Source organism: Seriola lalandi, unplaced genomic scaffold, assembly GCF_002814215.2.
Source record: "Seriola lalandi dorsalis isolate HSWRI2012SDOR001 ecotype SW California unplaced genomic scaffold, Sedor1 jcf7180002054537, whole genome shotgun sequence".
In the NCBI taxonomy this organism is placed as follows: Eukaryota; Metazoa; Chordata; class Actinopteri; order Carangiformes; family Carangidae; genus Seriola; species Seriola lalandi.
In genome coordinates this window covers 72551-97391 of record NW_019525090.1, presented here as the reverse complement: position 1 = coordinate 97391, position 24841 = coordinate 72551, and the positions used below count along the sequence as shown (strand labels likewise).

The 24841-nt window shown below is 42.5% G+C and overlaps 1 protein-coding gene across 2 annotated transcripts in view; it reads left to right on the top strand.

Moving 5' to 3' along the window:
* Positions 1–24841, top strand: part of fbn1 (fibrillin 1) — a 60908-nt gene that overhangs the window by 3885 nt on the left and 32182 nt on the right. For both annotated transcript variants that reach the window (XM_023414620.2, XM_087176143.1), the window contains 24 exons: positions 690–788; positions 1677–1772; positions 3205–3300; positions 9923–10120; positions 11189–11314; positions 12678–12803; positions 14098–14250; positions 14362–14622; positions 15789–15941; positions 16026–16145; positions 16235–16360; positions 17471–17593; positions 18642–18764; positions 19715–19867; positions 20656–20709; positions 20868–20993; positions 21114–21239; positions 21388–21507; positions 22100–22237; positions 22327–22377; positions 22496–22621; positions 22728–22955; positions 23050–23175; positions 24166–24294. In XM_023414620.2, the coding sequence (XP_023270388.1) occupies positions 690–788; positions 1677–1772; positions 3205–3300; positions 9923–10120; positions 11189–11314; positions 12678–12803; positions 14098–14250; positions 14362–14622; positions 15789–15941; positions 16026–16145; positions 16235–16360; positions 17471–17593; positions 18642–18764; positions 19715–19867; positions 20656–20709; positions 20868–20993; positions 21114–21239; positions 21388–21507; positions 22100–22237; positions 22327–22377; positions 22496–22621; positions 22728–22955; positions 23050–23175; positions 24166–24294 (3177 nt within the window). The remainder of the gene's footprint in view (positions 1–689; positions 789–1676; positions 1773–3204; positions 3301–9922; positions 10121–11188; positions 11315–12677; positions 12804–14097; positions 14251–14361; positions 14623–15788; positions 15942–16025; positions 16146–16234; positions 16361–17470; positions 17594–18641; positions 18765–19714; positions 19868–20655; positions 20710–20867; positions 20994–21113; positions 21240–21387; positions 21508–22099; positions 22238–22326; positions 22378–22495; positions 22622–22727; positions 22956–23049; positions 23176–24165; positions 24295–24841) is intronic.

Here is a 24841-nt window from a genome sequence, read left to right as displayed (position 1 = left end):
GTCAGTGGTTTCTTTTCTTTTACTCCCCCTTGCTCTCTCGCTTTCTCGCTTTCCCTCAGTAGACAGGAAGGTCTGAGAAGCTGTAGAATTGTGTGATTGCAGTCTGGCTGGTCAGCTGGCAGGATGCCTGTCGCGGCTCTAATGACATTGTTTAGCAGTGGGGTTCAGGGAGTAGGGGTCAGTGGCTGGACTCTACCTGATGGGAGCTGGGGGCAGGGGACCATGCCAACAACAGTCTGTGGGAAAGAGAAAAACTGAACGAAAACAGCCATGCAGCACCAACTGAAAACACCAACTGATACACATTTATGGCAACAAAGCTCAAAGAAGAAAATAGCTCGGACGCCATTGCCAAGTGGGCCTCTATAACTTAACCATGATGATGGTTACAAGGAGGATTTGGCCATATTTGGACTGTGGTCTGTTTGAGTTTTGAAATATTATAGATGAGAGGTCAGTATGAGGTTTAGATCATGGCCTAAATTGCACCAAATGAAATTCTAACCTGAAATTCAAAACCTGCAGCGGACAGGCTGACAAGCAGCAGATACATAACATGAATTTTCTCTCATGCACAATCAAGACAGATCCTGGAGCCATAAACCGAGCACTGGACTTTTATTTCATCTTGCACCTGACAGAGGAGGTTTTTTATGTTGTTTGACTGAGTGTCATGTTCCTCTTTGCAGCGATCTGCCGGAGTACATGTGGAGATGGTTTCTGCTCCAGACCCAACATGTGCACCTGTCCCAACGGCCAGATTGCCCCATCCTGTGGATCCAAGTCAGGTTGTTCAGCACCTCCCCTTTCACACCATGATACGCAGTGAACTCCTTTGAAGCTTGCTGTCATCAGCTTGATGGGTTTATAGAGATTCAGTGTACATAGAGAGGGGTAGGTGGGTGGGTGGGGGGGTTACTAGTACTTAGCCAAACAGATAAACACTTTAATGGTATGATTTAATGGTATGATTTATGTAAATAGGAGTGTATGTCAAACCTAAGTGTTTTTTGGAAAGCACAGCCTAGACCACACCCCTGTCTGTGCATTTCTTTTAATGAAGGAGCTGTAAGACAGACATTTCACCATACAGTATAACGACAAGCAGTGACAGAAAATATGCTGCCTTGTCATGTCTTTCCCTCTGTAGGATTGAAATTAAAGAGATCGTATTTGGCTCAGATTTTTTGAGTGCCATTTGAATCTTTTTTCTTAAGTTTTCTTCTCCTCATCATGAGTAATGAGCACTAACTAGCATGGTCCGAAAATATGAGATACTAAGCCAAAGAATCTCCTGAAAACATCCCTTGAAACTGCCTCAAGATTGCAACAATTGATATATGGTGCAATCACGTTCTGGCAGATAGCGGCCAATCTCGTGGGTTGTTGTGTGTGTTTGGTGTGTGTGTTCTTTGGAAGACATCCATAGTCAACATCTCCTCCATGTTACTCTCTCGCAGCTCACAGCACTTCAACCTAGTGTGCTCATCTGTTTGAAAACCATAAACTTCTAGGAAATTATATCTGAGTGTGACTTTCAAGAAACATGTTTCAAAGTGCATTTTGTTTATGTTGTAAATCTAATCTGCAGTGTATGTTTGTCTACTCTGAAATTAAGTCCAACATTGCTCTGTGTGTATGTCTGTGTTTGTGTGTTTACATTGTTTTGCCCACAGTCCAGCACTGTAATATTCGCTGTATGAACGGGGGAACATGTGCTGAGGACCACTGCCAGTGTCAGAAAGGCTACATTGGAAACCACTGTGGTCAACGTAAGGATCATCCTGAAAAAAACCATAAGACACAATTCAACTTTATCAGCATATTTTAACATCAGTTAAGATAAAGACATGCTATTGAACCTGTATTTCCTACCATTTTTCCTTTTAAGGAAGTGTTTAGTGCTAGTTAGCAAATGTTAGCACACACTATAGTAAAACAGTGAACATTAACATAAAAACTGGACATGCTAAACAAAAGCATGTTAACATTATCGCTGTGTGCATATTCCCATTGTAATGTTAGCATTTGGCAGCCGTGCTGTACCCAAGTACAGCTAGCATGAGCATAACTGCTAGCATGGTTGCGGACTCTTACTCTTGTTGTAGCTTTGGTTCCTGTTCATAGCAATATTTAACTTGCCCGTTATCATGGCCATGGGGCAAAACAGCCGAGCAGTCAAATGGTCAGATACCCAAAACCCTCAGGTTAGTCAAACTGAGCAATATGTTAAATATATTCTATAAGACCTCTATTTCCTAACATTTTTCCTTTTAAGAATGTGTTTAGTGCTAATTAGCAAATGTTAGCACACACTAAAGTAAAATGGTGAACATTAACATAAACATTAGACATGCTAAACAAAAGCATGTAAACATTATCACTGTGTGCGATTCCCATCCTAGTGTTAGCATTTAGCAACAGTGCTGTGCCCAAGAACAGTTTTACAGAGCAGCTAGCATGGTTGCGGACTCTTAGTCTTGTTGTAGCTTTGGTTCATTTTCATAATAATACTTAACTTGCTGAGACGTGATCATGGCAACATTTCTAAAAAGAACGGGCAAGACACACGAGCAGTCAGATAGGTTAGTCAAACTGAGTGATATGTAAAAGATATGTTATAAAACCTCTATTTCCTAACATTTTTCCTTTTAAGAATGTGTTTAGTGCTAATTAAATGTAAGCACACACTACAGTAAAATGGTGAACATTAACATAAACATTAGACATGCTAAACAAAAGCATGTTAACATTATCACTGTGTGCGATTCCCATCCTAGTGTTGGCATTTAGCAACTGTGCTGTGCCCAAGAACAGTTTTACAGAGCTTCTAGTATGCCTGTGGACTAACTTCGTCATCCAACTTTGACCTTGTGTACTTAGTTGTGTGTGCACTGTGCACTGCATTTTGGATGTGCTTACTTTTGGTTTGACCTCCAAATACATTGGTTTAGATAACCTCAACTGCTTGTCTGTGACTGCTGGTTTCTTGCCCCATTTGACTTCTTTTTAGGGATGTCATCGTGTTCCCAGATCTCTGTAATTAATTTAGTGACTGCAATGTTATCATAACCAACAGAAATTATGGCAAAAACTACAAACTTAAGACCCAATTTGTTTAAACCAGAAATGTCCTTTAAATTCCTCCTAAGTCACAGTAGTGTCATCATGTAATTGTTTGTTGTTCTCTCTTTTCCTCTCCAGCGGTTTGTGAAAATGGCTGTCTCAATGGAGGAAGGTGTGTGGCTCCCAACAGATGTGTGTGCACCTACGGCTTCACCGGCGCCCAGTGTGAGAGAGGTAATGAGCACCACACTGCAGGACTCAGCATTTCTCTCACTCATCTTACATCACACTGTCTCTGTGCTCTACATTCATTGCTCACTGCTGCTGAAGTGTGTTTTCAAAGCCACACGTGCTGATTTTGTGAAAACGTGACTCGATGTTGAATGGCGGTTGTTTTTTGTGACTGAAGACAATTCCTGCTTAGTCATGCCACCAGCTCCAGGAATGCGGTTTGTTGTGGAACATTTGCATGTGAAGCTTGAGCTCAGAAATGACCATTATTTTCCACATCTGCTCTCAAACGACGCTCTGGGGAATGTAATGTCTTTCTAAATGTGTGCTGTTTGTTAACTGAAGACCTCCCAACCTCCTGTGGTTGCTCTCTGGCACATGTGAGCAAAGGCTCCAAAATATACAAGCACACGCAAACTGAGGGCGGCCTGCACTGTGTTTGTGAGCGAAGTGTGCGTGTGCGTATGCAGGCATGTGTTTTGTGTATGTGCCGGGCAGTGATGACCTATAGAGGTCAACGTGGTGACCTTGTAAAGCTAATATTTAGATTGGCAGCAGAGCTCCTAATTAGCATCTTCCTTTTTAACAAGGTCATGATTCAGGGGCTTGTCAGTAGGGTCAGGCTGATGATTGGTCCTTTGGTTTACTTTAGTGTCTTTAACCTTGCAATTAATATGACACTATCTGGTTGCCTGGTGGGTTGGAACCAGCCTTATCTACTGAAGCCCTATTCTACATGTTGTCACTTTGGTTTCCAGTCTTTCCTGTGGAAGTTTGGCTAAATGGTTTATAAGACTGTTGTGGAATTCAAATTAAGCTTTTTCTTCTTTTTTTTCCCCTTTTTTTTTTGTAGCATACACCATCTTCTAGATGTTCATACTTGCCGGGGAATACAAGGAATCTCAGAAACACTGCTGTTGTGTCTTGTGTAATAATTTCTGATGGAGGAATGATGTATGGGCAAGGAGTTTGACCACATCTGGTTTTAAAACGTTGATTTGCCACATAAAGTGACAAGCATGCAAACTGGCCACTCGCTGTCTGCTGATTTATGAATGGTAGTTTCTTGTCTGCTATAGTAGCAGGATGAAACTTTTTGCATACTTTTTGGTGAGTTCGTGTAGTGTGTGTGTGTGTGTGTGTGTGTGTGTGTGTGTATGTGTGTTGTGGGCGTGGCGCTTCTCTCTCTCTCTCTCTCGCTCTTTCTCCCCTGGCTCCCTGATTGCTGATCAGCCTCCACACCTGCAATCGATCTACTCATGAACCCAGCAGTATATCATCATCGGTTCGCCAGATCGTTGTTTCAGCCAGTTTGGATCGTCACATGCCCGCCTGTTTTTGTGTTCGGGTCCCTGCCTGCCGATCAGTCATCCATACATGCTCATGGCCCTGCTTTCAACCCCACTCAACCTTCTTCCCTTGCCTGCCTGCTTCTCTGCTCGTGTCTGTGCCTGCCGGTCAGTCATGCAGCCGTGCCTTCATCCCAACTCAGTCCTGCTTCACCAGCCTCCAAATCTCTGCTAGACATGCCTGAACTGGGCAGTGCAAGATGTTAATATTACTGTATAGTGCTGAATATAATTGTATAATATATACAGTATGGTGCTTAGTTGATTGAAAGACAATTAGTTTTGATGATTGATTAGTCTTTTAGGTAATTTATTTAGCAAAAAGGCCAAATATTCTCTGTTTCCAGCTTCTCAAATGTGAGGATAATCTGCTGTTTGTATCATTGTTAATTAAATATCTTTGGGTTTTGGATTGTTGGTTGGAGAAAAAAGGCTGTTTGAAAATGTAATGTTAGGTTTTGGGAACTTGAATAGTTTATTGATTTATTGATCCAAACAGCTGTCAAGAGATTGATCAATCGTGGAAATAATCAGTGCTTGCCCTCCTATGAATTCATCAGTTATTTGGTCCTTCATCTTGAAGAGGCAGAGAAAGTAGGCCAATGGATACAGTGGCGTTTTGGGTTAAGTTACTTTCACTGGAATTTCCTTGGCTGGGATCCATCACTTCTCAGGGGAAAGCCATTGTGCTCTCATACAAACACAACCACATGCATAAAGTACGTGTGTACACACATCCATGTGCACATGCACAACCCCACACTGTTTTTAATGCTGTTTACAGAACCGTGCCCCATAATGTCTTGATCCTATCACATTAGGAAGAACACGAGGTTTTCCACAAACATGTGATCTGACCAGGGGAGAAGTAGCTGCAATCTGGACCCATGCCTTTTCTTGAATGGGGAAATATCCTGGTGCTATCAGGGCTCAACATGAACACATCACTACTGCAGAGTTGTGTGACTTTGAGCTATATGCTGCCAAAGTGAGTGGCGATCTCCTGACCAGTGGTCCCACCACCAGGCACAGCTGACTGCAGTAGAAATGCAGCTTGGTACATCAACGTGTTCTTTGTTGGTTACAAATGCGATTTAGGTTGGAATGTGGGATTGGTGAGATCCAGCCACACCGCTGATGATTGCATGCAGGGCTCTTCGCTCCTGCTGCAGAGTCGTTTAGCTACGGAGTAATAAAGACGAGCTTTCGGTATGACGCCATTGAGTTCACTTGGGATGGTGGTGAAAGACTGGCCTGAAACGTGGCAACACGTGAGTTACACAGTCAATAAGTCAGCAGCCAGAGCACAACTGGGAAGTTGGTCAGTCAGCTGAGGGGCTCTCTTGTCTCTTAATGCCTCACTGACTTTCTCCTATCAGGCTCTGTTCTAGCCCAGTGCAAACCTCAGTAGATAGATAACCAAGTGTGTGCCTCTGTGTGTGTCTGAGTGTGTGCTCAACTTTTTAGTCTTGGGAGGATGGAGAAATCTCCTGACGGGCCTATAGGGAACGACCCACCCAGATATAAGACCCCATAACACATGCATGGAAACGCACATATGCATACGCGGATGCATGTGCACAAATTACACATATGTTAAGGCATGTACAGTAAGGATGCTGTGAGCACCATTTGCAAAGGGAAGATTGAGAAAGGGTGGATATGGAAAAGGTGGACAAAATTTTTCTTTGTGTGTACAAACGTTTTGGAGTTAATCCAGGAAACTCTTTTGACCCACTTCCCGGCGGGCTTCCCTCCTGTTCACACCGAAGGCTGTTGTTGCACATAAACTCGCTGGTCATTGAGGAAGCCAGCATTTCTATTGTGTTCCCAAAGTAACTGCACAGACATGAAATCGCTTGCTAATGAGGGTCAAAACCATGTATCCATTCCCGTATTGATATACTGATGCACTTATTATAATATTCAAACGTGTTTCTGAAAGTAGGGCAGTAAAACAAAAACAAGAGCAACGATTTTGCAAGTTTTGGTCTGTTTTGAGATCATCTCTGGCTAGACTGTGGATGAGGGGTGGCTGAGATTCTGTGTGCGCATGTGTGTGTGTGTGTGTGCGCACGCATGTGTGTGTGTGTGCATGCGTGTGTGTGTGTGTGTGTGTGTGTGTGTGTGTGTGTGCATATGTGTGCGAACACGTGCGATTGCTCCCAGATGCACAGGACATGGGTGGATCCCCCAGCTGTATGCAGTTCACAGGGAGACAGTAAGATGACGAATGAAATGACACCACTTTCACCCTACAGCTGTCCGCCTCTCCCTGTTTACCTCAGCTGACTGTTTAAGTGCTGTGCTTGTATTTGCTTCATTTCATGCTCAGGTCTTTGTGTTTTTAGTGCTCGCTCCCCTCCACAAGCAGCCGTAATAAGCAGGTATTATGTCAGATGGATTACGAGAGGCAGTCCGACAGTAATAACACATAAACCTTAATCTGATGAAAAGAGAAACTTGAGTTCTTTACACTGTCTGCTGCACTCAGCTTATATGGGCGCCATGTAAAAAGTTTCCATAGTTCCTGTAATAGCTTTTCCAATGTACGGTGTATTCCTTTGTTGCTGCAGGTAAGGCATATAATGTAGGATTGCAGTAGATACCGCAGCTTTACTACCAACTGGTTGGGTTTGTTATCTCAAAGCTGAACATTGCTGAAAACAGCGGTGTAAGAATTATCTGATCCTTTGCAGCTGTCCACCTTATAGACCAGAAACAGGGAACAGTTAGCCTGGCTCTGTAACAAAAATCCACCTGCCTACTCCTCTAAAGTTCACTGATTAGCATCTTATATATTGTTTGTTTAATTTGGAGGAAGGAGCATAATTCATTAAAATTATTAAATGTTGTAGGTGGCCCAGCTGGTGCTACGTTAAACTTGTTTAGCAGTTTTAGTATGCATGGAGTTTTACCTTCAGAGTAGTAACTAGTAACTCTCTTGTGGTCTCAAATTAATTAGATTAGATTAAAGTGGATTGAAGTACAGTATTTCCCTCTGAAATGGCTTGGTGTGTAACTTACCTTAAATGGAAATACTCATGCAAAGTACAACTATGTACATTTAATCAAGTACTGTACTTAAATAGCAATACTTTATACTTCCACTCCACTACTATTCAGAGAGAAGTATACTTTCTACTCCACCTCATTTATTTGACAGCTTTAGTTACAAATTGCTTTTAAGATGTACATTTGACAGAATGGATTATATAACAAGCTTTTAAAAATACAACAGTGGATTTTCAAACATTTTTGCGTCTTTCAAAAACCAGTGTGTAATCGGTGTCAATTTTTACTTGTCTATGAGTTAACAGCTCCTACAGATAGTGATTTTTTTCCTCTGAAAACTTTATATAAAGTTGTTCAAATTGGCTCCACCATCAGCAGCTACAACAGTAACATGCTGATCACACGCTGATGCTTCAGTATTAATAATGTAATGATCTCATTCATCATAATATATCAATCAGAGAGACCATGCCAGTGCTTTTACCTTAATACTCAGATTACATTCTGCTGCTAATACATACTTTTACATAAGTAGCATTTTTTATGCAGGACTTTTACTTGTAATGGAGTATTGTTATACTGCTGTATTGGTACTTTTAATTAAGTAATTGATCTGAATACTTCTTACACTATTGTTATACTGCTGTATTTGTACTTTTAATGAAGTAATTGATCTGAATACTTCTTACACTATTGTTATACTGCTGTATTTGTACTTTTAATGAAGTAATTGATCTGAATACTTCTTACACTATTGTTATACTGCTGTATTTGTACTTTTAATGAAGTAATTGATCTGAATACTTCTTACACTATTGTTATACTGCTTTATTGGTACTTTTAATGAAGTAATTGATCTGAATACTTCTTCCACCACTGGTACAAGTAAATGTACTGAGTTACTGTCCACCTCTGGTGGAAGGAGAAGTAGACTAAGAATCGAAAGCATTTGGTCTCCAGTAGAGCCTGAGCAGGAGGGAGAGAGAAAGAGAAGGAGAGATGACCCAGTTCTGTTTCACACAGTGCTGGTGCCAGAGGCAGAAAGACCGTGGAGGCTGTGGTGCACGTGACGGGTTTGGGCTGGGCCCTGGTCCACACGGGAAACGCACAATGTCTCGTTTGTTTTAAACGACTGCGCTGTTGGAACTGGTCTCCCTCTTTCCTCTCGCTGTCTGTTGTCTGCCGTGAAATGTGGAAATGATTTTTGCCTTTGGATCTTGGCCAGATTCTTTTAGGAGGGATGCGTTTTACCCTCTCTCTTTCTCTCTGTCCCTATCTCTGTTTCACCATCTTCCAATCCTTCACCTGATAAGATTCAGTGATTTTGTTAAATCCACAGGGAGTTTGCAACTAAGGAGTGGTGTTTGGATAGAGAATGAAGTGAGGGGATAGATGCATGCAAGCAGTGGGATCAAGGGAATAAAGTTTAAACCAGTTTGAAGGGAAGGAGAGATGAAGAATCTTGATGGAGGGACTTTTTTCACACACTTGAGATCATATTTATTATAAGCTATTTAGTTTTAATTCTAGACTGCTGTAGCTAGTGTGGAAATCACCTACTGTGTTCCATAGACATGCGCTTTCAGTCAGCCTCTGCTGGTCTTAGGGATGTTGAGCTATTCCTTACATCCTATGTTACTAGAAAACTAATTTACCACTATGTGCTAAATGTGGTATTTTGCCGTAAAACACAATACATATAACTAAAGAACTGATGATCATATAATATGTGCACCAGACTGATTTTTCATTGTCTGGGTGTCCTTGCTTACTTTTGCTAGTGTCTATTACTCTGCACAGCCGCCCACACAACTTTAAAAGGTTTTCCAGACCTCTTCCCTATCTCTGCTTTTCTCTAACTCACACACACACACACACACACACACACACACACACACACACATACAATGCACCTGAGAGCCAGACCGATTTAAATGCCAGCAACGGACAATGCATTCTTTATGGAGTGTGTTACTGTTCGCTCAGCGGTACTTTCATCACATATAATCTAAGTGTGTGGTAGATGTCATGCAAAATTACTTTTTATTTTGAGCATTTCTGTTTGTGTATGCCAGACTATTTTTCACTCACAGACACAAGTTCAGGTTCTAGGTTTTTCAGCATTGGCTTTATTTTTCTAACCATTTTGTATGTTTTTCTGTTTATGCTACCAAACCTCGTTTTTTTTTTCATTTTGTTCTAGAAAAAACAAAATTCAGTTTCATTTTCACAAAAAAATTAATCCTGCTTCGTCTCTGCAGACTACCGCACCGGGCCGTGCTTTGCCTCTGTGAATAACCAGATGTGTCAAGGCCAGCTCACAGGCATTGTGTGCACAAAGACTTTGTGCTGTGCCACAGTGGGACGGGCGTGGGGTCACCCCTGTGAGATGTGCCCAGCCCAACCTCACCCTTGCCGAAGAGGGTTCATACCAAACCACCGCACCGGGGCGTGCCAAGGTAAAGTCTGTTCCTTCGCGCCTCTGTCTCTTTTTTTGTTTTTGTCTCTTACTTTTTCTCTCTGTCGCTCTCCCTCCCCTCTCCTTCTTTAAGTAAAGTGTTGTTTCTGTTCTCTCTGCCTGTTTTAACTCCTTCTCCCTCCCTGTCTGCCTTCACCGCTCTCTGTCATCCCCTCATCTCTACCCACCATCCCCTCTCTAGAGGATTAGTTCTAATTGGGTTAAATTGGGGTGGGTGGCAGTGCCTCCCACATGTGTATGGAATGCCCACGGACACCCGCTGTGGCGGGACTGTCAGAGTCAGTAACACGGGTCAGTGGCGGTGCCACGTGGGAGAGCTCATTTCTGGTAAGACGGCCCTCTGCCTGCCTGCTCCAGACCCAACAACATCAGAACCTCTGCAGGGGAGGCGGACCTGAGCCAGGACCCAGAGGAACATGGAGTACTCTGAGACTGCATCAGGTCACAGCCTCCTGGCGGTTTTCAGCCTGAGACCTACGTTTTAATCGGCCAAATTCATTAAATGAATTTAATTTAATCAGCAATGTAACTCACAAAGTCACAGATTTGAAATTTCTTCCTAAAAGTTGTGGGATAGATAGATTGACCGACAAGTCCAGAGCTCTGAATCAACTCTTTAATGATGTCATAGTGTCCCTCTTTTGCAACAAATTTTCATAAAAGCTACATCACTCAACTATAACTGTCTGTTTGACTGTAGACCAGTCGTTTCTGTATTTCCTCCCTCTTTCTATCTCTTCTTTGGTCGACTTGGCCTCAGTTTCTGTTCCTCCTGCAGGAGACATTCCTCTCCCTCTTTCTCTTTTCCCTTGTCACTCTGTTGATCGCAGAAAAGTCAGGGCCAGACTGTTAAAACAGACCCAATTTCAATCTCTGCACATCCAGGCATGTGCAGATTTGTGTGTCAATGTTAGTCTGTGTGTGTGTGTTGCCCTCTTTCCCCTGTACTGAGTTTATTTTACCATGACTGTGTCATGTCTCTTGTTAAAGGACTCTGTGTGTCCGTGTGTGTTAAGGTGTGTATTAATTGTATGCCCTCTATGTACAGATGTGGATGAGTGCCAGGCCATCCCTGGCATCTGTCAAGGAGGAAACTGTATCAACACAGTTGGATCCTTTGAATGTAAATGCCCCGCTGGGCACAAGTTCAACGAGGTCTCACAGAAATGTGAAGGTAAGAATCAAGTGAGCAGCCACCAAAGTAAAACTGTGATATGTCTGAATGACAGAGTAGACTAAAAAACTTTAAAATTTCCTAATTAACAATGAAAGTAGAGTTAAGCCACATCCGTCTAGTTGTGGTTAACTTCACCTCAGTCGTGGTATTTTGATTATTACTTTGTGGGGAAAGACCACACATAAGCCTCTTTCCCCTTCCCCTGAAATAAGTTTAATTAAACCAAAGTAGCACTCCAGTAATCTCAGTAATTTTGCATAACACTTAATTTGTGAGGCTTGAGATAAATGCTGATATCATTTCTTTTACCTCCATACGTGTGTTAACATGAGACTATGTAACTTCTGAGTGAAAAAATACATTTTTCCTCTTAAAAAATGAAAAGCTGAATTCATGAACAATTCATCGCTCCAATGCTGCTACAACCTTAACTTTCTCTAGTGTGACTTTCCTGGCTTATAACTCTTCTCCACTTTTGCTACTGTTACATTAGTTTAGCATTTTAAATAAAAATAAACATTAACAGCTTCTCAGCCAGGTATATCAATGCACAGTATAAATCAAGAAACAGCCAGTGAAGATTATGTCCACATGTAGTTTTGAAAAGACATTTTTCTCTCAGCTGGGGATCCTAATTATCAGCTTCTGACTGGCTTTCAGAATTCTTACACATCACACATCTTTTCTTACCTTGTAACTGTGGCCACTGAGAGGCTCACAATATTTTTTAATGTTACTGGCTGAAAAGACTTTAATAAAATCCTTCTCTCTGCATCACTTCTGTTTTTCCAGAAATAAAGACCTACAGTTAGCCTGCGAAAAATATTGGCTCATTAAGACATGAATGTGACAACTTCCAGACCAAGTTTAACTCTGGTGAAACAGACTGAGCAGGGTTTTGTGGCACTCATATCCAGAGTAAAATATGTGCTATTTTATACCCAGAAATAATTGCCGGAAAACTTCTGGACTGTGTAAAAGACATTTCAAACGGGTCTAAGTTACAGTGTATTTTTTAACAGACTTTGTGCACTATGATGTGCAGTTGGTGGTTAACGGTGCTAACAGAAGGGCCGCTACAGAGGCCCCTGGATTTAATATCCTGTGACAATACTTTATTTCCATTGTCACTGCCAACATGTGCTCCAGTCACCCTTGAAGCCATTCTCATTTTAACTTGGTTTTTAGTTTAATCGCTTTCATCAACACTTACTATGCAGTTTTTTTAGCAACATAGAGCAAACAAACAGGAAGCAATATAAAATGTTTTGAGGCATATTTGATAGTTGTTTGCCCTCTCCTCTCCTCTCCTCTCCTCTCCTCTCCTCTCCTCTCCTCTCCTCTCCCCTCCTCTCTGTAGATCTGGATGAGTGTTCAAACATCGCAGGTCTCTGTGGTGTAGGCGAATGCTCCAATACTGTCGGTAGCTACTTCTGCAAGTGTCCCCAGGGATATCACTCCTCTGTGGACGGATCCAGGTGTATAGGTGAGTGTCCACTGTGGTACTGGGTGTCACACCTCTCCAAATCGACCGCATAGGATTTGCTTTGGTTCATTGTTACTTGGATAGATGAAATATGAGACGAAGTAGTTGAGCAAAAAAGGTGCAGCCTCATTCTCTTTCCTTTTTCCACCCCATTTTGGTTCTTCTCCCTTTATGTCTGGCACTGAGAGCAGAAAGAACTGAAATCTGTCCAACGTTCCAGCTGGTAGAATTTAGGTCAGTAGTCACTTGCTTGTTTCTAGTTCCACAACAATGAGCTATATTCTCTTCAAACTGAGGAGGGGACATGACAAGAGAAGGGACGTGAACTCCTCTTGTGCTCGGTGACTTTGATTTTTACATCATGGTTGGTAGAAGTGAAGTATGTGTGTGTGTGTGTGTGTGTGTGTGTGTGTGTGTGTGTGTGTGTGTGTGTGTGTGCATCTGTCCATTTGCTTAAACAGTGTGCATGTGTATAATTGAACAGTCCACATCCTGGAGGGTTGGTAACAGTGCATATTCACACACACACACACACACACACACACACACACACACACACACACACACACACACACACACACATGCACGATAACCAGAAAAGCCTCCAGTAAAGCTTGCAAGTTCAGTTCAGTTTGACCCAAAACAGACCACGGAGGAATTTTGGTCAAAGTAGTTCATTAGACGTGCACGCACATGCTCAAATGTGCACGCATACACACATGTATTCACACACAAACGTATGCAAACACACGCTCACATTACCCCCTCAGGAGAGGATGTTTGTGAGGAAGGAATGTCTGAGTCTTTTGCTCCAGAAAACTGGTGCGCCAAACATTTTAGTCTGTTTCCCATGCAGCAACACTCGAGCTTAAACATCCACTCCAGCCCCTTAATGGCCCAAATGCTTTTCCTCCAACCAACTCCACGTTTGCCTGACATCTTGTCGAACTTAACCAAGTAATCATCAGTGTAGAATGTTAGTTTTGTCCATGTGAATATGCTGGATGGGCTGGGTGTGAAACAAGACATGATATATTTATGTTAATAGGGAACCTGCGTGTTAGTCATGCTAGTGCCCAGTGCCAGAAACTGCAGGATGTAGGAAAGGTTCTCAAAAAATAGGAAGTGATGACTTGGAAGTGGCTTCCATTTTCCAAATGATGGAAAAATTGAAACAACAACAACGAATTTTTGATTGTAGTCTTGCCAATTTGTTCAACATGCAGACAAAACATGCCATGTTCCATACACCACGGTTAGTTTAACTTACTTCACGCTGTGTTGTTTCCCACAGATGCTCGTGGTGGATACTGCTATGCTAGCCTGCTGAACGGGCGCTGTGCCAACCAAAACTCACAGCTGTTGACCAAAATGCAGTGCTGCTGTGATAGTGGTCGCTGCTGGTCTGATGGGTCCACCCCCGAAATGTGCCCCATTCGTGCAACAGGTGGGGTCACTCACTATCGCATGGATTTGGCTTCAGACATTTTGTTCGCAACTACTCCATGTCTCAACACAGAGCTAACCTTCTGTTGTTTTCCACACGTGCTCATTTTAGAAGAGTACCAGAAACTGTGCTTCCAGGCACCTGATGGGAACGGTGGAGTGCTGATACCCGGTCGTGTACCCGGGGGGCCTGACCTGCCCGGCATCTACCCAGTTCCGTATCCCGGTCAAACACCTGGGCAAGTTCCTGGTCAAATTCCCATCCAGGGTCCAGGCCAGGTCCCTGGCCAAATACCAGGTCAGATTCCAGGGCAAATTCCAGGACAATTTCCAGGACAATTTCCAGGACAGTTACCTATAGCGCCTGCTCCAGGTATGCTCCTACTTTCTGCTTGTGTTTGGTTCCCATGTTCTCACTCATAAACTGACATTGTCTTCAAAGTTGATGTGTGCCATAATACTTATAACTCATACTTTCTGGTATGACTCAGTGGATGTGCAATGTCCCAACTCCCACTGATCTTGTTTTGCATTTTCAAAATCCCACTTTGAACAACAACAACCCACACCCTCCAGCTAATGATCTACAACTTAATGATGGGAAACTTTGACTGAGACTTGATTTGTGCCCTGACACTGTGCTGTTTGTTTCATACGGGTATCGCTGTAGAATATGTGCAGAAAATGTTCTCATTTGTTTGCAGGCCATTAATGTCAAGACTTTAAATAATAAGGCGTGAAATCTTCCACAATAAGATTTCCTCTGAAACTGTCAGCACTTTTTGCCTTAATGAGAAAGATGGAACATCCTTCCAAATCTTTGTACAGTGCAAATGTAGCATGAGGATAGGTCTGGCAATGCAAGACTAAGACATGTTTAATGAATGGCCTTTTGCTTTTTGCAGGCAGGTGAGAAGTTACTTTTCCAATTCTACTTACCTTGCACTACTACATGTACATTAAAGGTGTTGTACATTTTTGCTATCGCTACATAGCCAACGTTAGTATTAACAGCTGTTTACTTACCGGTCTAGAAGAACTGTTGCAAGTTAAGCATCAAACTTTGTTCCTTTACTTGCCAACAGCTGTCTCCAGGGCTGGAAAGCAACTCCAATGTTAATTCTTGTTTTGCTTCTTTTTGTATCACTTATTTTTCTCCTGCTGAAGTTAGCGTGCTAACCAGCTAGCCCCGCGCTGTCCATTCTTGTATTACGAATTTGCGATAGGGAGTCACTGCAGTATCCAGTCTGCCCTCAGTTCAGCATGAGAGGATAAAGAAGGAGCGCTGATCAGAGAGTGTATTCTGACCTCTTGTTTTGTAAACACAATGATTGTGTGAAGCTTGGCAAGCAACCATTTTCACCAGCAGCACCTGCTACCGGCAAGAAGACTTACATAAAGCACCTTTAACAGTAGATATAGTAATTTACCCCACTCGGCATGGAGTTAAATGAAGGAATGAAGGCAGATAACTGTGGATCGTTCATCATGTAATTTTATGATTTATCAGTGATAAGTTTGTGTTAATGTTTCCATCAGGGCCTGTTATTATCCAAACCCAGAATATCACCAACATGTGCCAGGCCTACCGCAACCTGTGCCTGAATGGCAGGTGCATCCCAATGCCGGGCATTGGATATCGCTGTGAGTGCAACATGGGGTTCAGGTTGGATGGAAGAGGAGAGTGCATTGGTAAGTTTTGACAGAACGAGAATCAAATACCAAACCTAACGTAGGCCTACATGAAAGTGAAGAAGCTTCATATTTGTTCTGCAGATGATGATGAATGTGAGAGAAGCCCATGTGCACATGGGGAATGTGTGAACACGCCTGGGTCTTACATCTGTCAGTGTCCTGCTGGATTCCAAACCACTGCAACCAGAACAGAGTGCCGAGGTTACACATACACACACATGCACACATATATACTCACACATTTTAAGAGGATATGCGTGTTTATTGTGCTATCTGTTTGTTTCTGCCAGATCTGGATGAGTGTGTGGCCAACGGTCGTATCTGCAACAACGGCCGCTGTGTGAACACTGAGGGCAGCTTCCACTGTGTCTGCAACGCTGGATTTGAAATTTCAGCAGATGGCAAAAACTGTCAAGGTCTGTCGATTTCTGGCATCTGCATTTATGGTGTCGCGACATATTTAAAGGGAAGTTCTCCGTAATAACCACAGTATGTGTAATGTTTAATGTTCAATGGACCGTGGATCTGTTGGATGTGGTGATTTAACACCAATGGCTGTTGGATACATGTACCCTAATAAACAGGATTTTAAAAGATCAAGCTGGTAGCTTTGTGCAAAATATGCACATTTCATATCACTATCAACAACCCCTGTACAAATGTTGTAGATGTTGTTAGTATTTACTTCTTACCTTGCAGGCATTCTTTTGTTTCCACTCATTTTACTTTGCTATAAAGCATTGAAAACTCATATAGAGAGGTAGTCCATCACAGGAAACGTTTTGTTGATTAGAACTACTTTGGAAACCCCTTCCCTCCACACCTTTGTGTGTGGGGGTGGGGTTTGAACGTCTCTATCTAGCTCTATTCTCTACAACTATTTCTGTCATTTTTCGTGTGAACAGCACATGTGCAACACTATAAATTCCTTCCAGGACATTTACACCCCCACCCACACCCCTCAACCCCCCTTCACTGTTTCAGAACTGCTACAAACACTTTTGATTTCCCGAAGAGGTCGCGCAGCACGTTGCACAAACTATTTCTGATCCAGCATAGCCTGGCCCTTATAATCTCTCTTGTCAAGTCATATTACTGACACATGAATTAAGTTTTAGGCATGGAGTGTATAAACAATTCTGCCTGTTGTTCTGTTTGAGAATGCTCCAGGATCTAATATTAAAGAGTTGGCTGCTCAAAAGCAATCAATTTTCCCAATTTCGTGATTCCTATCTTTGCTTAGTACTTGTTTGCTGGCCTTGATTTTCTGACAGCGTACACAGCTCGCACATGTAATGATTTGACAGTGAGCTATCAATTGTCTAATTTGAGCTTCCTTGAATTGAACAGGGTTTTACTTGCCACTGCATTGCTCAACAGCAACAACAGAACTTTTATCAAAGCAAGTTCAGTAACAATCTGACTGTTGAGGCCTAATGAAGTAAAGTAAAATGTCGTGCCTAAAATATTTTGTTAACCCACAGTTTGTGTCTTTAACCAGTATGTTTGTTTCTGCTCATCCACAGACCAGGACGAGTGTCTGATCAGGAATATGTGTCTCAATGGACTGTGCATCAATGAAGATGGCAGCTTCAAATGCATTTGTAAACCTGGATTCCTGCTTGACACCAGTGGACGCATGTGTGTAGGTGTGTTTGTCAGAAAGCTCACAGACTGTAAGAGTAATATCACATCTGTACATTCTCATGTTCACTGGCTGCAGCACCAGAATATATTTTGAGTCAATTGTTCTTTTGACCTGCATTTTCAAGCTAGCTTGGAAGGTGGCTACCTCTCTGGCATGTTAGTGGTTCTAATATGTGAGTCTTTGCACACAGGGCAAAAATCCCCCTAAAAGCCTTGGAAAAATCCCTCAGCATCATGGCAGGCCAGCTGGACATGTGGATAGTTGGGGCCCGCCTATTCTGAGGCAGACAGCCTTTCCTAAACTTGTACGATACAAAGAGAAAAGAAACTTCTCCTGAAATTGACAAAACGTGCTGTAGCAGGCACCGGTTTGATTAGGACACACAAACTTGTGAGTCACACAGCAAATTGAGCAACCATTTTGTTGTACATGACACTATCAGATGCTGTGTGGAACCTTAGAAACAACATCAAACAGAGCCTGCATTAATGTAATGTTTAAAATATGTACCATAAATCTCCACGTGGCCAACAAACGCCCCTGCAGCCATTTTAACCCTCATGGTGCAGACGTTTGATCTCAGAGACACTGACCTGGTTAAGTCGCAGCAGAATAAATAAATAACAGAGTAGGGTGTGGGTGAAGTGTGCTGATGTATGCAGTCATTAATGAAGTGTGTAGTCAAAAGGCGCCCTGGGACCTCATTGCTGCTATCCAAACTCTTCCTGTCCCCCAACACACCCAGACACGCACATAAACACACACAGTTATAGGTGCATGCCATATCATTGTTTACGCTCATTATGATAATTATTGTAATACGCGGATGGGATCAAGGGGAAGGAAAAGAATGTTTTCTTAGTTGAGGTCATAAAACTGAAACAGTGCAGCAGTTTTGGCTGCTTTTTTCAATGAATCAGGTGCCTGAGGACTTTAATAAGCACTGCCTTAGCAGGAAATTGGTTTATTATAATAGATTCTGGCCTTCTACCATTCATTCAATGAAGCGAAATGTATGAAGAAATAATTTGTGCTGTATTTGCTTCTAGATATTGATGAGTGTGAGACTCCAGGCATGTGTATGAACGGTCACTGCGTCAACACGGAGGGGTCTTTCCGCTGTGAGTGTATGGCTGGGATGGCCGTGGGCCTGGACGGACGAGTCTGTGTTGGTGAGTAAATGTAGCTGTAGCTTTGTTTCCAGGAATAACTCGTGTTCATTTTGGATACTGTGGCAAACTGTAATCTCACATCAATCTCAGTAGAAAAGCAACACCCTCTTTGGGTGAGGGGAGCTAGATAGCCTTGCATTTTTTCTTCAGGGTAAGACAGCTTTTTTTGGATCTGGCCTGTGTCCCCCTGCTTCAGTCTGGCTGCAGCTTCCCTGAAAGTTCTCAGCTGCCGCAAAGAGAAGATAAAAATGGTTCAAGAAGTTCATTGACTAGTTTGATTCCTACAAGCACATATGCTTAGATCTCCAGTGAATCCTCACATAGGTTTGGTGTACTTGTGCCTCTTGTACCAACAGTGACTGGACAAAACGAAATGATGGCGAAATGTTTTCTAAGCAACTGAAAGCTCAGAGTGCGCATACTGTCACAACAACTGTCACACATTTTAAACAGAATAACCACAATAACAATATTTTCCAGTCCTGTAATTAAAAAAAAACAAAACTGAATCAATAAACTTTACTGACAGCTCATCTTCTAAACCTGTTGCAACCACATACAAACATTGATAAATGTTTTCCTGCCTCCTTGTGCCCCAATCCCCTGGACTGATACTCAGAATCCAGATCTGTTTTTTTTCTCTTTATTTTCAACATTCCCACATTTCCCCAAATGACATTTCTTTGTGTATTGTGTGGGAAGTGTTGAAATGCTGTTATTCGGTCTGGGTGAGTTTTCATCAGGATGATATCAGCGCAAGGGAATGCCTCGAATCCCAGGATATTATGGAGAGAGAACAACCATTTGTTTTGCCAGTGTTGTTGTTTACTGGAACTACAGACTCTTGCCTCCCTTTCTCTCTCTCTTTCTGTCTGGCTCGAGCCTCTTTCCAGATCTCTTGCCTCATCTATGTTTCTCATACACCGTCTCTCTTGTTTTGTCCGAAACAGACACACATATGCGCAGTTCGTGTTATGGTGGCTACAAGCGAGGGCAGTGTGTTAGGCCTTTATTTGGAGCTGTGACCAAGTCGGAGTGCTGCTGTGCCAGCACAGAGTATGCCTACGGAGAGCCCTGCCAGCCCTGCCCACCACAAAGCTCTGGTATGGATGTTCCAATCACTCCACCCTTTTATACATATGGAGCCACCTCCTGCCGCCTGACAATAAAAAGCATAGACAAACACACATCCTTGTTTTACTATATTCCAGGGGACCTGTGACTGACATAATTCCAACCGTAAACGTCACAACTGAATACCTAACCCTAACCGATACCTCATTCTAACCCTAAAACCAAGTCTTAATCCTCAAACAGCCATTCAAACCTTTGGGGTACCAGCATTTTGGTCCCCACGAAGCTGCCTGAATTTGGTACAACAAACCCCTCCACACACACACACACACACACACACACTCACACACACACACACACACACACACACCCACACACACACACATTGCTTTTAATTCAAAACACACCTGTCAAAGTCAGGATGACCGGATCAAACGCTTGGTCTTCCCTGACATACGAGCTTGGATTTGATAAATGACAGAATAATAGTGATGAAGTTGTGGCTAAGACACCCACAGTTAGGAGACATTGACAGCCTCCGCACACACAAACACATGCACAAACACACACACGTCATCCAGTCACTTCTCATTAGTCCTTCCAATTAAAGTTTCTGTATCACAAGACGCCAGAGCTGCACCACATTAAGGAGTTGGTTTTATATACATCTAGGCTAAATGAGAAAGCATGAAAATGGATAATGACATGGTATTAAATTTCTTGCTTTGAGATTTCTTGGATTTTGGCAAATATGATATTTTCCCAAACGCTTCTTCTTTTATCAACCAAACCGTGCTGTTTGTGTGTTTTGTTGCAGCTGAGTTCCTGGCTCTGTGCCCCAATGGCATCGGGATAACTGGCGATGGAAGAGGTAATGCCCACAAGTTTCTCTGGTTGTGTTTCTTTCTGGAACGCAAAGCACAGACCATGCAGAAACCAAACAGGGGCACATAAATTAAAGGCAGTTATTATTTAGCTTAGAGTTTTTTCCTTCTCTGATGTTGAACAAGTCATGCTTTGCCCTCTCAGATATTAACGAGTGTGCCCTCGACCCTGACATCTGCCAGAATGGCGTGTGTGAGAATATGCTGAGGACATACAAATGCACCTGCAATGAAGGCTTTGAGGTTGATCTGACGGGCAAAAACTGTGTCGGTAGGTGAAGTGCTCTGTAATTGTGCTTGGAAAAATAAAGTATATGGCCTTGATATCAAAACACAGTGTTGGGGGAGTAATCGTGTGTGTGTGTGTGTGTGTGTGTGTGTTTTTCCTCAGACATTGATGAGTGTCTGATGAACAGACTGCTGTGTGACAACGGTCTGTGCAGGAACACACCGGGCAGTTTCACCTGTCAGTGTCCAAAGGGATACCGCTTCGATCCTGAGACAGACGTCTGCGAGGGTCAGAGACTCATTCATTCTGTCGTTCAGTACAATGTCGCTTCATCACTGCATGTGCTGGGACTGCTGTATCAGATTCATAAGAGATGGGTAAGTTGAGAAAAAAAATAATAAAATAAAATCTGGTGTTTGGTTTTGTCTCTCCACAGATGTGAATGAGTGTGAATCCAGCCCCTGTGTTAATGGAGATTGTGTGAACAGCCAAGGGTCCTTTGTGTGTTTGTGTTCAATGGGCAGTTCTCTGGACAGCTCTGGGCTGGAGTGTATAGGTAAGTGAGCAATGTGTTGTTTGAGTACTTCAATTAGCAAAATGTTTCTTTATTTAATATAAAAAATATAGATTAAAAAAAAGAAACTATTCTGATTTAATCAAACTTCATTATTTAATAGTATCAAGTATTAAAAATAGGTCAATATGGTTTTAAATAGAAGCATTTTTCCACTTTTTATTAACAGAAAAAAAGCTGTCGAGCTTTAAGTTCAGCGTTGCAGGAGCTCAGGGATTAAATACATCAAACAAAGTGAGAAAAATTGGGTTGAAAATGCTGTACCAGTTGCACCAGCACTGTCCTTTTTATATTTTGGCAAAATAAAAACAAAACTTGGATCATTTGACAGAAATGAGCGTTTTGAAAAAACTGTTCTGGAGAAACTGGTTTCACTGTCTAGGGTGAGTTGAAGATAAATCAGCAATCTGTTTCATATGGAGATTAATCAAATGTAAGATTTAATATTCAGTTCCGGGTGTTTCAGTTTTTTAGATAACATGCTGACATACAGTAAGTGCCAAACCAGCCTGTGTTGACCCATATGTCATATTGCTGAATTTCCAGTAACGATACGTTTTGTTTCATAAAACAGAGACTACTAAGAGCACCTGCTGGCTGAAGATCGTCAATAATCGCTGTGAGGTCAACATCAACGGGGCCACCCTGAAGTCCCACTGCTGCGCTACACTGGGAGAGGCCTGGAACAGCCCGTGTGCCAAATGTGAAAAAGGTGAGATGATCACCATTATGCACGTTTTAGTAGATTTTTACCATATAACTGCAACGACTGACACTGTATATTGTGCCCCCCTTTTTCAGATCCAATCTGTAGTAAAGGCTTTGCCAGAGTGAAAGGAAATGTCTGCGAAGGTAAAATCTGCTTTGAGGCCATGTAGATGTAGAAATTCAGACTTACATTTCATTCAAGTGATGGGAAACACTGGACCTGTTACTGACGTTGCTCTGATTTTTCTCTTCTGACTGTCAGACGTGGATGAATGTCAAGTGTTTCCTGCAGTGTGTATCAATGGCAAGTGCATCAACACACCGGGCTCCTTCTTCTGCCAGTGCCCTCCAGGAATGACTGTTGATGTCAGTGGCAGGACATGCATTGGTGGGTACTGTACATAGTGTGTGTGTGTGTGTGTCTGTGTGTGCATCATATACTCATTATATATGTTTATATATATATATATGAAATATATGTCTGTGACTTCCAGACCTGCGTATGGAGCAGTGTTACCTCACCCATGAGGATGAGCGCTGTGGGACTCCTATACCAGGGAAGCACCGTGTCGATGCGTGCTGCTGCTCAGTCGGCGTGGCCTGGGGCCCTGAATGTGACGAATGTCCAGAGAAGGGCGCTCCAGAATACGCCCAGCTCTGTCCTCGGGGCCCGGGCTTCTCACATAGGGGTGACTTCATCAACGGCAGACCCTTCCTCAAAGGTATTTCACCGTCCACAGACTGCATAGACCGCCTGGGTTGTTTCATCAATGGTCTCTCGCCTCTCTTCATTCACCTCTCTGCTCTGTACCTTAGACATAAACGAATGCAGGATGATAAACTCCCTGTGCTCAAATGGGAGGTGCAGAAACACCATCGGCAGCTTCCGTTGTCGCTGTGACAATGGATACGCTCTGGATTCTGACGAGAGGAACTGCACTGGTGAGTAGCACTGAAGGAATGAGTCAAATAAATTAATCATAACAGTTTGATAATTGTTAAAAAATGTCTTTTGGTTTTGGGCATTTTTGCGGCAAGTTGAGGATATTTTGTGGAAATTGTGATGAGGATATTTCCCTCTTTTGTAACATTTTATTGCCAAAATAGCCAATTAAGTAGATAAAATGATAATGAAAAGAATCATTACTCGTACGTACAACACACAGCAACTGATTAACTGTACAATGGTTGTTTAAATTACTACAAAGATTGGATTTTGAATGTGAAGCTCCTCAGTAATCAGCAGTTCACGTATTGCCAATAATGTACGAGCTAACATCCATCTTCAGCTTCTATTTTTGGCCAGAGTGTTCGCTCAGCATCAGCTACAAACAATATTGCAGCTGCGTTGTATCTTTACAAGTCTAGCCGTTCTTCATCAATGCCCTTTTCTGAATCCCTCTGCCAACTTCAATTACAGTAAAGTGGTGTAAAGCCATTGCCTACATTCAGCTCATTCAGTCTAATGGGAGTCTGGCTGCTTTGGACTTGTTGGAGCTGGTCCCTGTAGTCTGGTTAGATGCATTACTGCTCTACTGAAATGTGCACACATCATTTTAAGTTTAAATGCCAGTGCCATTACTTTATTCTGAAATAATTTATAGGCTCTTCGTAAGTAAATGATATCTGGGACCTTTTAACCCCATATGAGTGAGATCCCAGCGCAAAGTCTCTGTGTTAAGTGTTTCAAAATGTGGATTAAAATCAAAAAGGATCAGGCCTTTAGATTTAGACTTTGGCAGAATCTGCTTAAAGACCTTAAATTCACCACTTAATCTTATTTTATAGTCTGTCTTTTTATCTCTCTGTATATAATAAAAACAGGGAGCTCTCCAAGTGATTTTCTTTGCATGCGTGAATGTTAGTGCACTTTTAAGGGAAGCTCTACCTTGCTGAGTTTGTTGCTTGTTTTGTTGCATTCCTCTCCTGTAGACATTGACGAGTGCCGCATCTCTCCGGACCTGTGTGGACAGGGCAGGTGCGTCAACACACCAGGAGATTTCGAATGCGAGTGCTTTGAGGGTTACGAAAGTGGCTTCATGATGATGAAAAACTGCATGGGTAAGTGACGAATCCCCCCCCACACACACACACACACACACACACCCACCCCATCACCTTCAGACACTAACAATTCATAAAGCTAGTCGCCTCTTCGACTCGATAGGATTTGGTTCAGTTACATGCAGACAGCACTTTTTCATATGAAATCAATTAGTCTGTGAGGACATGAGTGCAAAACTTGATCTTTCTCTCTCACACCCTGTTAAAGTCGCAGTATCTGAGACTACGGAGCTCTGCCAACCAATAAAGGTCTCCAAATATAGGGAGGGCCTGCCACACAACCCGAGTCCCAATCACACCCCAGCCATCTCCTCCACGCTCCCTCTTGGGCCATAAGCTCTGGATGAGGTGCTTAGGCTAACATGTCAGACCTGGAACTCACTGTTTAGATGGCTGATGTAATCTCAAATTTGCAGGCTGTGTGTGTGTGTGTGTGTGTGTGTGTGTGTGTGTGTGTGTGTGTGTGTGTGTATATATATATAGAGTTAAACTGACTTTATTTAAACTCTTGTGGGGTGTTGAGAGGGCCTAATCTGTGCAGACC